The sequence below is a fragment of the Gopherus evgoodei genome, chromosome 6, assembly GCF_007399415.2.
Source record: "Gopherus evgoodei ecotype Sinaloan lineage chromosome 6, rGopEvg1_v1.p, whole genome shotgun sequence".
Taxonomy (NCBI): Eukaryota; Metazoa; Chordata; order Testudines; family Testudinidae; genus Gopherus; species Gopherus evgoodei.
Window position 1 is genome coordinate 135,468,937 of NC_044327.1, and position 12,640 is coordinate 135,481,576.

General features: G+C 50.1%; 1 protein-coding gene across 8 annotated transcripts in view; it reads left to right on the forward strand.

The window, feature by feature from the left end:
- UNC13B (unc-13 homolog B) overlaps positions 1 to 12,640 on the forward strand; it is a 402,723-nt gene that overhangs the window by 271,887 nt on the left and 118,196 nt on the right. For all 8 annotated transcript variants that reach the window (XM_030566250.1, XM_030566251.1, XM_030566252.1 and 5 more), the window contains one exon: positions 10,680 to 10,849. In XM_030566250.1, the coding sequence (XP_030422110.1) occupies positions 10,680 to 10,849 (170 nt within the window). The remainder of the gene's footprint in view (positions 1 to 10,679; positions 10,850 to 12,640) is intronic.

The following is a 12,640-nucleotide window of genomic DNA, read 5'->3' on the forward strand; positions in this document are numbered from 1 at the left end:
TAGGTGTGCACGCCGCGCGTGTACGTTCGTCGGAAACTTTTTACCCTAGCAACTCCAGTGGGCCGGCAGGTCGCCTCCTAGAGTGGCGCTGCCATGGCGCTTGATATATACCCCTGCCGGCCCACCCGCTCCTCAGTTCCTTCTTACCGCCGAGTCGGTCGTTGGAACTGTGGAACACAGCTTGGCTGCCTTCCACGTCCCTAGCTCTCCTTCGTTGTACAGTTCATAGTTGTAGTTAGTAGTAAATAGTTGTTAAGTATAGTTAGTTGAGTAGTATTTTGTAAATAGTTGTAAATATTTGTTAGCCGGTTTGGGCCGTAGCCCTTCCCGGCACCCAGCACCGGGCCCATGCCTGGTTCGCCGGGCTTCAAACAATGCACGGCCTGTAAGAAGCCGATGCCGACCAGCGATCCCCACGACGCGTGCCTAAAGTGCCTGGGGGAATCGCACATCTCAGACAAGTGCCGCATTTGTAAGGCTTTTAAGCCTAGAACAAAGGAGGAGAGAGACCAGAGATTGAGGACTCTCCTTATGGAAGCGGCACTCAACCCGGCAGCTTCACAGACCGTCGCCTCTACACCGGCACCGGACCGCGCCGGCACCGTCCTTCCCCGGCACCGGGTCCCGAAGCAAGGCCCTCGAAGTCTGCAACTCCATCCAGGCAGACTCGAGTGGAGCGCCCGGCACCTATCTCGGCCGCGGCACCACCGACAGGGATCCCGTCGACTCCGGGCCCGGAGGGTCCGTCGAGTCCGATCCCTTCTAGCTCCCCCATAAGATCTGGGGTTGAGCTATTGGTCCCATCGACGCCGGAGACTTTTGCCTCGGCACGGGACCTAATCGCTCTGACAGAGCCAGCTCAGCCTCCACCGCCGGTACCTCCGGTGCGGGTTGTGTCCAGAGGCAAGCCGACGATGAGAGCGCCGTCTCGGGACTCACGTTCGTTGTCCAGGTCCCGTCACCGTGGACGCTCCCGATCCCGGCGCCGCTCGCAGTCGCGGCACCACTCTCCTCGGCGGTACCGGTCGCACTCGCGGCACCGGGTCATCCTCCAAACAGTCCCGGTCTGGTTCCAGTCACTGATACCGGCACCAGGACTCTAGGAGCTGTTCCCGCCGTCGATCAACTCCCCGGTCGACCTCCCGGCACCGAGCTGGTGGCAGGTCCCGGTCCCGGTCGACCTCCTGGCACCGAGTCGGCGGCAGGTACCGGTCCCGCTCCCGGCACCGAGTCCAAGACAGGCCCCGGTCCCGGCACCGGTATGACTCCCGGTCCCCGGCACCGAGAACATCTTCGGCGTCAGTACGAAGGGATGGCAACCAGCCGCGTTCGGCTCCTTCATGGCCCTCCAGACAGCCGTCTGTATCATCACAGGCGGACAGTGTTTATGCACTGGACACAGACAGGCACGCGGCCCTTTTTCAAGACCCTCCTCAACAGGACCAGGGACCGCAGCAGTGGGGATTCTGGACGCCCTGGGCGTACCACCAAGCCCAGGGCCCCCAGCAGCTTCCTCCTAGGCCTGCGACGATGGAGCACAGGGCGCCGGAGGCATCGTTGTCTCGCCCCCCTCCCTCTCCGGATGCGGAGGACAGGTCCAAACAGCAGGACCCTGAGCTCCCTCCGGAGTCAGAGGCGCAGGCTTAGACAGACCCCCTTATGGACACTCTCTTGCCAGGGGTCTCCTCATCGTCTTCTCCCGATGAGGCTGTGGCAGGCACTTCTTCCACCAGCCCTCCCCCACTCGACCTCAGGGCACACCGGGACCTTCTCAGGCGCGTAGCGCAGAACTTAAACCTACAAGTGGAGGAGGTCTCCGAGATCGAAGATCCCGTGGTGAGCATCCTCTTCTCAGATGCTACCACCAGGGTCGCCCTGCCCTTTATTTGGACTATCCAGGCCAACACCAATACAATCTGGCAATCGCCGGCTTCCATCCCCCCTGCGGCGCGAGGCATGGAGTGGAAGTACATGGTCCCCTCCAAGGGCTATGAGTACCTCCATGTTCACCCGACACCCTGCTCCCTCGTAGTGCAGTCGGTGAACAAGAGGGAGCGTCATGGACAAGAAGCCCCAGCTCCTAAATCCAAGTAGGCCAGGCGTATGGACCTCCTCGGCCGCAAGGTCTATTCGGCGGGGGCCCTTCAGCTCAGGGTTTCCAACCAGCAAGCCCTCCTTAGCCGCTACGCCTTTAACTCTTGGGTGGCAGCGGATAAGTTTAAGGAGCTGTTGCCACAGGAGGCGCGTCAAGAATTTGCGGCAATTCTTGATGAGGGCAAGAAGGTCGCAAGAACCTCGTTGCAGGCCTCCTTGGACACAGCAGACTCGGCCACTCGTACCCTCGCCTCAGGGGTTACAATGCGCCGCATCTCCTGGCTTCAGGTTTCTGGCCTTCCACCGGAGCTCCAATATACCATCCAGGACCTCCCATTCGAAGGCCAGGGCCTGTTCTCGGAGAAGACAGACCTTGGACTAAAAAGTTTAAAGGACAATCGGGTCATCATGCGCTCCCTTGGGATGCATACGCCCGGGACACAACGCAGACCCTTCCGGCCGCAGCAACAGCAGCAGTGCCGGCCGTTCCCCCAGCTCCGCCAGCGCCAGGACCTCAATAGGCGCCGCGGCAGAAATGGCAGGCGCAGACAGTCGGGAAACCAAGGGGGGCAGAATCAGAGCTCCTCCAAAGCCCCGCCTGGACCCAAACCTTCGTTTTGAAGGTGCGCCCGAGGGCGCAGTATCAGTTTCCCCCACGGATCCTTCCCCCCCATTTTCCAACCGCCTTTCGTTTTTCCTCCAGGCGTGGACCCAAATAACATCCGACAGATGGGTCTTACGCACTGTGCAGACGGGATACCGTCTGCAATTTACGTCTTTCCCTCCCTCCCGCCCCCCCACCCTCGTCCCTCTTCAGGGACCCCTCTCACGAGCAAGTCCTCCGCCAGGAGGTGCAGACACTTCTCGACAAAGAGGCGGTTCTGGAGAACGAGAAGGGCAAGGGGTTTTATTCCCGCTACTTCCTCATCCCCAAGGCCAAGGGAGGCCTCAGACCTATCTTCGACCTGCGGGAACTCAACAAACATCTGGTGAAGTTGAAGTTCCGCATGGTATCCCTGGGGACCATTATCCCATCCCTGGATCCTGGAGACTGGTACGCCACCCTCGACATGCATGACGCTTACTTTCATATCGCCATATTACCACATCACAGGCGTTTCCTTCGGTTCATGGTCGACCGCCATCACTACCAATTCGCGGTCCTCCCGTTTGGCCTCTCTACGGCCCCGAGGGTATTCACCAAATGCATGGCTGTCGTCGTTGCATATCTTCAGTGCAGTCGCGTTCACGTGTTCCCTTACCTCGACGACTGGCTGATCCGAGGCACATCGGAGCTGCAGGTCCGCAACCACATCCGCAGGATCAGAGGCCTCTTTACTACCTTGGGCCTCATTATCAACGTGGACAAGTCCACTCTGCTCCCCACGCAGAGGATAGAGTTCATCGGGGCCGTTCTGGACTCCACCTTGGCCAGGGCCCTTCTGCCGTTGCCCAGGTTCCAGTCACTGTCGGCCATTATTCAGCGCTTGCAGGCGGCCCCCCTGACCTCTATAAGGACTTGCCAAACCCTCTTAGGCCACATGGTGGCCTGCACATTCGTGACAGGTTATGCGCAGCTCTGCATGAGGCCCCTCCAATCTTGGCTCATCGCGCAGTACCGCCCGACCAGACATTCGCTGGGCACTGTTGTCACCATCCCCCCAGGGGGTGTTGGATTCCCTCCGGTGGTGGCTAGACCAGTCCGTCGTGTGTGCGGGTCTCCCGTTTCATCCGCCCCAACTCTCGGTGTCCCTAACAACGGATACCTCAGATCTCGGCTGGGGGGCCCACCTGGGAACCCTGAGGACACAGGGCCTGTGGTCCCCGCAGGAGGTGGATTTACACATCAACATGCGGGAGTTAAGAGCGGTCCACCTTGCTTGTCAAACATTCTCTCATCAGCTCCTAGGTCGTTGTGTCGCAGTGTTCTCCGACAACACAACGACCATGTACTATATCAACAAGCAGGGCGGCACCAGATCCTCTCCCCTATGTCACGAGGCGATGCAACTCTGGGACTTTTGTATAGCCCACTCCATTCACCTCACGGCTTCCTTCCTCCCCGGAGTACGGAACACGCTGGCGGACCGCCCGAGCAGATCCTTCCTCACGCACGAGTGGTCCCTTCGCCCGGACGTCGCCCTCTTGCTCTTCCAGAGGTGGGGTTGTCCCCGCGTGGACCTCTTCGTGTCCAGGGGGAACAGGAAATGCCAGGCGTTCTGCTCCTTTCGGGGCCGGGAACCCGGGTCTATAGCGGACGCCTTCCTTATTCCGTGGACGACCCACTTGTTCTACGCGTTCCCTCCGTTCCCACTTGTCCACAAGGTCCTTCTGAAGGTGAGCAGGGACAGGGCCCGGGTGATTATGGTAGCTCCAGCATGGCCCAGGCAACATTGATACCCCATGTTGCTGGACCTGGCCATAGCCAACCCAGTCCCCCTGCCCCTTCACCCAGACCTGATCACCCAGGACCACGGTACTCTGTCACCCGGACCTCCAGTCGCTGCACCTAGCAGTGTGGCTCCTGCGTGGCTGACCAGATCCGAATTACGCTGCTCTACCCCGGTACGTGAGGTACTCTTGGGCAGCAGGAAGCCTTCCACTAGAGCGACGTACTCGGCCAAGTGGAAGCGTTTCTCCTGTTGGTGCACGGAGAGGGGTTTCCTCCCTATGGAAGTTTCGGTCGCCGATATTTTGGACTATATTTGGTCCCTCAAGCAACAGGGCCTGGCGATATCGTCCCTTTGGGTTCACCTGGCGGCTATCTCCACCTTTCATCCGGGTGGGGATGGCCGCTCCGTTTTCTCTCACCCGACGGTGACTAGATTCCTGAAGGGGCTGGAACGTCTATACCCCAACGTCCGACCCCCTGCCACTACCTGGGATCTCAACCTGGTTCTGACTCGGCTCATGGGGCCCCCCTTTGAGCCGTTAGTGACTTGCTCCCTGCTCTATGTTTCTTGGAAGACTGCCTTTCTAGTAGCCATTACCTCAGCTAGACGGGTGTCGGAACTCCGTGCTCTCATGGTAGATCTCCCGTATACGGTCTTCCATAAAGATAAGGTGCAGCTGAGACCGCACCCTGCCTTTCTCCCCAAGGTGGTCTCAGCCTTTCACGTCAACCAGGAAATCTTCCTCCTTGTTTTTTTCCCGAAGCCTCATTCCTCACGCAGGGAGCAACAACTCCACTCGCTTGATGTCCGTCGGGCTCTCGCGTTTTATGTGGAGAGGACCAAACCGTTCCGCAAATCCCCCAGCTTTTTGTGGCAGTAGCGGACCGCATTAAGGGGCTTCCCATTTCCTCACAGAGGTTATCCTCGTGGGTAACGTCCTGTATCAGGACCTGCTATGACTTGGCTCACGTTCCTACGGGCCGTGTGACTGCGCACTCTACCAGGGCGCAGGCGTCGTCGCTGGCTTTCCTCGCCCGTGTGCCCATCCAGGAGATCTGTCGGGCAGCGACCTGGTCATCGGTCCACACCTTTGCTTCCCATTACGCCCTGGTCCAGCAGTCCAGAGAGGACGCGGCCTTCGGCTCGGCAGTGCTCCATGCTGCGACTTCTCACTCTGACCCCACCGCCTAGGTAGGCTTGGGATTCACCTAACTGGAATGGATATGAGCAATCACTCGAAGAAGAAAAGACGGTTACTCACCTTTGTAACTGTTGTTCTTCGAGATGTGTTGCTCATATCCATTCCAAACCCGCCCTCCTTCCCCACTGTCGGAGTAGCCGGCAAGAAGGAACTGAGGAGCGGGCGGGCCGGCAGGGGTATATATAGAGCGCCATGGCGGCGCCACTCTAGGGGGCGACCTGCCGGCCCACTGGAGTTGCTAGGGTAAAAAGTTTCCGACGAATGTCACGCGGTGCGCGCACACCTAACTGAAATGGATATGAGCAACACATCTCGAAGAACAACAGTTACAAAGGTGAGTAACCGTCTTTTCTCTGATCTCTCAAGCCATTCCTTCCCCATCTCTTTTGATTGTTTCTCTGCCTCCCCCTCTCACTATCCATGGGAATTGCACAAGGCTCTTCCTTTTTCTCCCGTTTCTGTGCCCTTTCTTATGGTGACCTCATCTGCTCAGTTCCAATTGCCGTCTTCACACTGATGACTTATGCAGTGGCCTCTCCACCCCAACCTGTCTGTCCCGCCGCATGCTTAGCTGGCCTCTCGTTTTAAAATGAACAAAACCAAAAACACTGGCTCACTGTTTTCCCCATCACAGCTGACAAGACAACTATCCTCCCTTCCCCAGACCTGTTAGTGGGACGCGTGGACTCTGCCTTCTCTCAACCTGCTCATTCAGGCTGTATCCAAACCTTCCTTTTTTCTCCCTAGAATATCTCTCAAAGTCAAACTTTTTCTGTTTCTCTACATCACTACAACTCCCTCATCCTGCATCACTTCAGGTCTGTGTCTCTGCCCTGGTCTTCCAGACAACCACCTCATTCCCTTCCAATCCATTAAAAACTCCTGCAAAGAGCCCATCTTCTTGCTTATCTGCTCTGTTTTATCATGTCCTCCTCTATCTCCTGCACTCTGCCAGCAATGCCAGTCTCCATTATCCACTTCTCTTACAAACACATTTGCACTTTCTTCCATGCCACCCCTTATGTGCAGGGAAACTCTGCCTTAACTAGCCTGTAACACTGTTACTCTGTTCTTCAAAACTCTCCTCTACAGCCACTGCTGCCATGGTTCCTAAAGGAAATACTAGTGCCAAATACTTATACAAATGCTCGCTAGACATTTTGGATATTTGTCCTTTTAATTTTACCTTGTAATTTATATTTTTCAAATGACTCAAGATCATTTAGCCATGTGCTTAACTGCCCTATTTAAATCTGTGAAACTATTCCTCTTTCCCTTCTCCTCCCTTTTTAATTTGTTTACTATATTAAACTATAAATAAACTGCAAAAGCAGCAAAGAGTCCTGTGGCACCTTGTGGACTAACAGACATATTGGAGCATGAGCTTTCTTGAGTGAATACCCACTACATGTATCCGACAAAGTGGGTATTCACCCACGAAAGCTCATGCTCCAATACGTCTGTTAGTCTATAAGGTGACACAGGATTCTTTGCTACTTTTACAAATCCAGACTAACACAGCTACCCCCTGATACAAATAAACTGAAATTTTGAATTTAAAGGTTGTTTTGAACTCTAAAATGGAACACTTCATTTAAAAATGTTGAAACTGGATGTTTGGACAATTTCTAAAATGTTGTTTGAATCAAGAAATTCATAGACGCAGACCCTTCTCCACAAGCAATTTTGATGTTAATGTAATTGCAGTTTCTGATGAATATTTTGTCAAAAATTCCTCACCAGCTCTAACTGTAAACTCTTCAGAGTAGGGACTGTGTCTTCCAATGTGTTTGCACTATACTAAGCACAATGGAGTCCTTGGTCTAATTGGGCCCTCAGAGGGCTACAGGAATTAAAATAATAAATAAATGATAATGGCATAAGCAAGGGAAACTCTTATTTGTGAAAAAGATGCATTAAGTCATAGTTTCACCAGTTTCCCTCCCTCCCATAAGAACAGTGTGTTGAGTGAAGAAATATTTCTTTCATTTGTTTTAAACCTGCTGCCTATTAATTTCATTGGGTGACCCCTAGTTCTTTTGTTATGAGAAGGAGTTAATAACGCTTCCTTATTTACTTTCTCCACACAGTCATGATTTTATAGACTTCTATCATATCCTCTTAGTTGTCTCTTTTCAGCTTGGAAAAGTCCCAGTCTAATAGATCTCTCCTCATCTGGAAGCTGTTCCATATCCCTAATAATTTTTGTTGCCCTTTTCAGACCCTTTTCCAATTAAAATACCTTTTTTGAGATGGGGTGACCACATCTGCATATAGTATTCAAGATGTGGGAGGACCATGGATTTCTATAGGGGCAACATGATATTTTCTGTCTGATTATCTCTCCCTTTCTTAATGATTCCCACCATTGTGTTTGCTTTTTTGGCTGCCACTGCACATTGAGTGGATGTTTTCAAAGAACTATCCACAGTGATGCCAAGATCGCTTTCTTGAGTGGTAGCAGCTAATTTAGACCCCCACCGAAAACACCCTTTTGGAAGTAGTTTCACCTTTTTTCATTGATTTTTTTATCCCTGTTTTCTGTACATGATTTTTATTGAAAACTTTATTTTAAATAGTTCAATAAAACTAGACAATAGAGGTGAAACTTCACAGACAGTCACTAATAAAAAGGCTCCAACTAATATAAATATATTTGAAAAAGAGGAAACAGGAACATAAAAAGTGCAGCAAGCGCTGGAGAGTGTTAGAGAGGTGCTGCCTCTTGCATTATGGGGACATTTTATATCACTACAATATATGTTCAGACTCCACAAGACTGGACTTATGTTGTTTCGATTTAAAAGTGAGCATTGTTCTTCATCTCTCAGACAATAAACGTGTTTGAGTTGAATCTGAGTTCTCGTTTCTGTAGAAAATGGGGCTGACATCAGCCTGGCTGTCTTGGTTCAACAGTAACAAAGATTGCAGATCCTATAGATTTACTCTGTCTTAACCCCCCGCCCCACCTTGCCCCTCTGGTTTAGGTGTTTAACAGCACTCTGGTACAGAGCCAGGAGAGGAAACACAAAGTGGAAGAATCTCCACAAATATAGTAGCATCCCTCTGGGAAAGGTGTGTATGGTAGAGACAGTAAGTCTTGAGGTGTACAGGTCCAGTTAGTACCACTGAAAACTCCCCAGGTGACATTCTGCGGTGATTGTGGTGCTGTGCGGTCCCCTATTGTAAGTCAAGAAAGAGAACACCCTTATTCCAGGTACCTCATGTGGTGCATGTTCAGGTTTAAAAGGCGCACAGTATGGATCAAACTAGGTCAAATCAGCTTGGGTATTTTCCTAAAGAAGCACTGCCTTTGACAGACTGGAGGAGAGGGTCCAGACCTAGGGCCGGGTTAACTGAACTACTAGGCACTGAAAAATGCTGTCAATGAGAGTTAAGGGCCTAACTTGCTTAGGAGCTTGTGAAAATCCCACTGTGCATGTCTGTCTGCATCTTCGGGCAACTAAATACTTTGCAAATCTGCCCCTAGGGCACTGAGAGAGAGTTTCTTATATTTGTTTTGGTTATGAAGAAATTTTAGTGTATAGCCACTTATTCTGCCAGGCCTACAGAGATGGCAACATGCCCAAATAGGCTTGAGAGCTAGAGGAAGAACCAACAATCTTAGCATCTCCTCTTCAGCACACCTTGAAACAAATAATCTTAACCATCTGCACATGATTACAGGTGGGAGGAAAAAAATTAAAAACAGAGAAATATTGATTGAAACATCTGTTTTCTGTATTCTAAATGGTACTTTGAGTCCCTTGAGGAATGCAGAACAGGTTGATTTTCAAACAGTAAACGATCAGGACAACCTAAAATTGCCTCTGCATTTCGCCATTTAATTCACAGTGAGCTCTTCTGCATTAGCTGTCTGTTAATGAATCCTAAAACACAATAGTTGGCAATGGGCGGCCAAATGAGTTCTTGGTAGGTAACTTGTAAACACCACCGTTGCTGCCACATTTCACTGACTTGGCTTAGCAAATCTCTTTTGACCCATTCTCTCTACTTGTTCATTCTCCTCTGGTTGCTTAGCAACAGATGCAGTAGGTTTGAAAAGGCTAGAACATAGACCTCCAGCAGGAATTGCCATATTTTCAGATACCTTTTTTTTTTTCCTAGCGAGGCCAGACATTTGTAACGGTTATGGTGAGTAATCACCCTTGTCATGCGTGTATATGATCATTCAAATTGCTTTCTCATATCACATGCCCAATAAATGAGCAGGGCTGCTGTTACAAGATCTCTCTATTCACTGTGTCCCTATAGCTTTTGTGTTCTCTCGTTTCCTCAGTGTGTTGTGCAGGTCACTTGCTTGTTTAGGTTTTAGAATAACTGAGATTTTATTTTCAGCATCAGATCAGATGTGAAGATTCAACTGAGAACGAAGCTGCCTTTTGGAAGGAGATTTCTTTAGTTCCCTGCCTGGGGCACGTTGTAGCTCTTAAATACCAACTTCATTAGAGCGGCTGTGTCCCATCCCTTCCTCCCACACACAATCCTCTCCCTGACTGTGTGGTTTTGTGCATTGCTACACTGTTGCTTTGCTAGTGACACTAATAAAGTCTCAAACAAAATTAAGTTAATTTTGAGTCTTGCTTGGCAAGGAGAGGAGAATGAAGGAGAGAGTTCTTTATGTTGTTTAACAGAAGTTTGAACCTCTGACTGATGCACTATCATCAAATCACTAAGCTGAATGCACTATCCACTTGCAGTCCCTGACAGTGGTCAGAGTCCTCAGAGTTTTATGGCTACATTGTAGCAGAAGGCCTTCCAAAACTCTATCGCACAATTCCTGTTGAATACTTAAATTTTATTTGCATCTTACATCCTTCACCATCAGCTGCCAATGTGAATGAACATCTGTCAGATGAATACCACTAAAAGAATATCATGGAATGGTCAGTCGTGCTGTAAGACATGCATCCTAGACCCTTGGGTTCAGTGACTGGTCACCCATCTGTCCTTGCTTGTCTTGTTCACAGTGAGTGCCATAACTCCTCGGATCGGATCAAAGTGCGCGTCTGGGATGAGGATGATGACATTAAATCTCGTGTCAAGCAGAGGCTGAAACGTGAGTCGGATGATTTCTTGGGTCAGACCATCATCGAAGTCCGCACACTGAGTGGAGAGATGGATGTATGGTACAATCTTGGTGAGTAGCTTTTCAATCCTCTAATTTAGATTACAATCCTTGGTTTTGCTTACAAGTGTATGGAACTTTTCTTACAAAATTAGGCATGTTTGGGTTAGGAACTCTCATAATCCTGTGTGTGCATTAGTGTAATTTCCAAGGAACGTGTGACTTTGAGGAGGTGCGGGGGTATGTTGTGGGGACGGCTATCTGGTGGTGGTCTTCCCAGTGGAAAATGTTGGACAATACATGCTCTTTGGAGAATCATAAAGGCACAGAGTTTTCTCTTTGCAAGCATTATTAATCACTAGAGCTGGGTAACATATTTTTTCCATGAATAGTAGATTTGCTAAAAAATATAGTTTTGGTTGACCCGAAACTATTTGTGAATTTGACACACATTTGCTAAGTAGCTTTGGCCACACACACTTTTTTTTTTTGAAATGTGAGGGAGCCATTCACAAAAAGGGGGAAAGAGGAGGAGGTGGTGGTGATGGTTCTGCGCCCCTTCTGCCCTCCCCACCCCCTGACAGTAAGTGGATGAGTTGTAACTGAGCAGTGACCACGTGTGCTTGGGGATGGGAAAGAATTTTGAAGATTACCAACTGCCTTCATCCTAATGCTGCCTCTCACAGGGCCCCAAATGTGTGTTTCTGAGAGTGGGAGCAGTGTCTTCAGAGTGGCTGAAGGAGAAGCTACTTTTAAAGAACTGAGTTTGCAGATGGAGCAGGGACAAACTTTGAGATCTTTACTGGACTGAAATTTTCCTCTGGCCTCCCCAGTTGGTCCACTGATTACTATTCTGTACAGCTGTGTGGGAGATGTAGGTTCAGTTTTTGTTCTTAGACTCTCCTCTGTTCTGCCTGGGCTGAGAATGGAGGAGAGAGTTCTTTATGTAAGAGTTCTTTGGGGATGGCAGATTGACTGGGGAATGGGATATGGAGTCTTTCACGTGTGGGTCATCAGTTCAAATCCCACCCCCAAATGATACATAACTGAAAGCCCTAAGTGTTAGAGAACTGTTCACTGGCCTATAAGAAATAAAGTATTGAATTTCAGTCCACCTCTTAGCAGACACAAGTGGCCCTCAGTTGGAATTAATTTGTTTGTTGAATGCTTACTCAGCAAAACCAGCTTCTGAACTGCTCTCTCATCCTTTGAGGTGCTCCCTGTGAGGTAACGGGTTTCCAGGGCCTGTGCTGTACCTACATTGTGAATAAACAGACTTTCAATCTCAGGGGTTGTTAGATGAGCACATTTCACCAAGACTTTGGTTTATATTTAAAAAAAAAGTGAGAAGCAGGAGCATGGGGAATCTTGAAGACTCGTGAGGACAGAGGACATCTTAGTGGGGGATGTTTCTCATAGCAAGAAAAGTTAAGTAAAGCTCAGAGGAGTTAGTAACCTGTTAAAAATGCTGCTCCCTTGCAGAGCGTTGGAAAATGTACAAAGGACCAGCAGAGAAGAATTGTGAGATCCAGGCTGGCAAAAATAAGATGGCCATACCCCAGACATTGTGGATTCTCACTGTCCCTCATTTTAATGACTCATAGACTCATAGACTCTAGGACTGGAAGGGACCTCGAGAGTTCATCGAGTCCAGTGCCCTGCCCTCATGGCAGGACCAAATACTGTCTAGACCATCCCTAATAGATATTTATCTAACCTACTCTTAAATATCTCCAGAGATGGAGATTCCACAACTTCCCTAGGCAATCTATTCCAGTGTTTAACTACTCTGACAGTTAGGAACTTTTTCCTAATGTCCAACCTAAATCTCCCTTGCTGCAGTTTAAGTCCATTGCTTCTTGT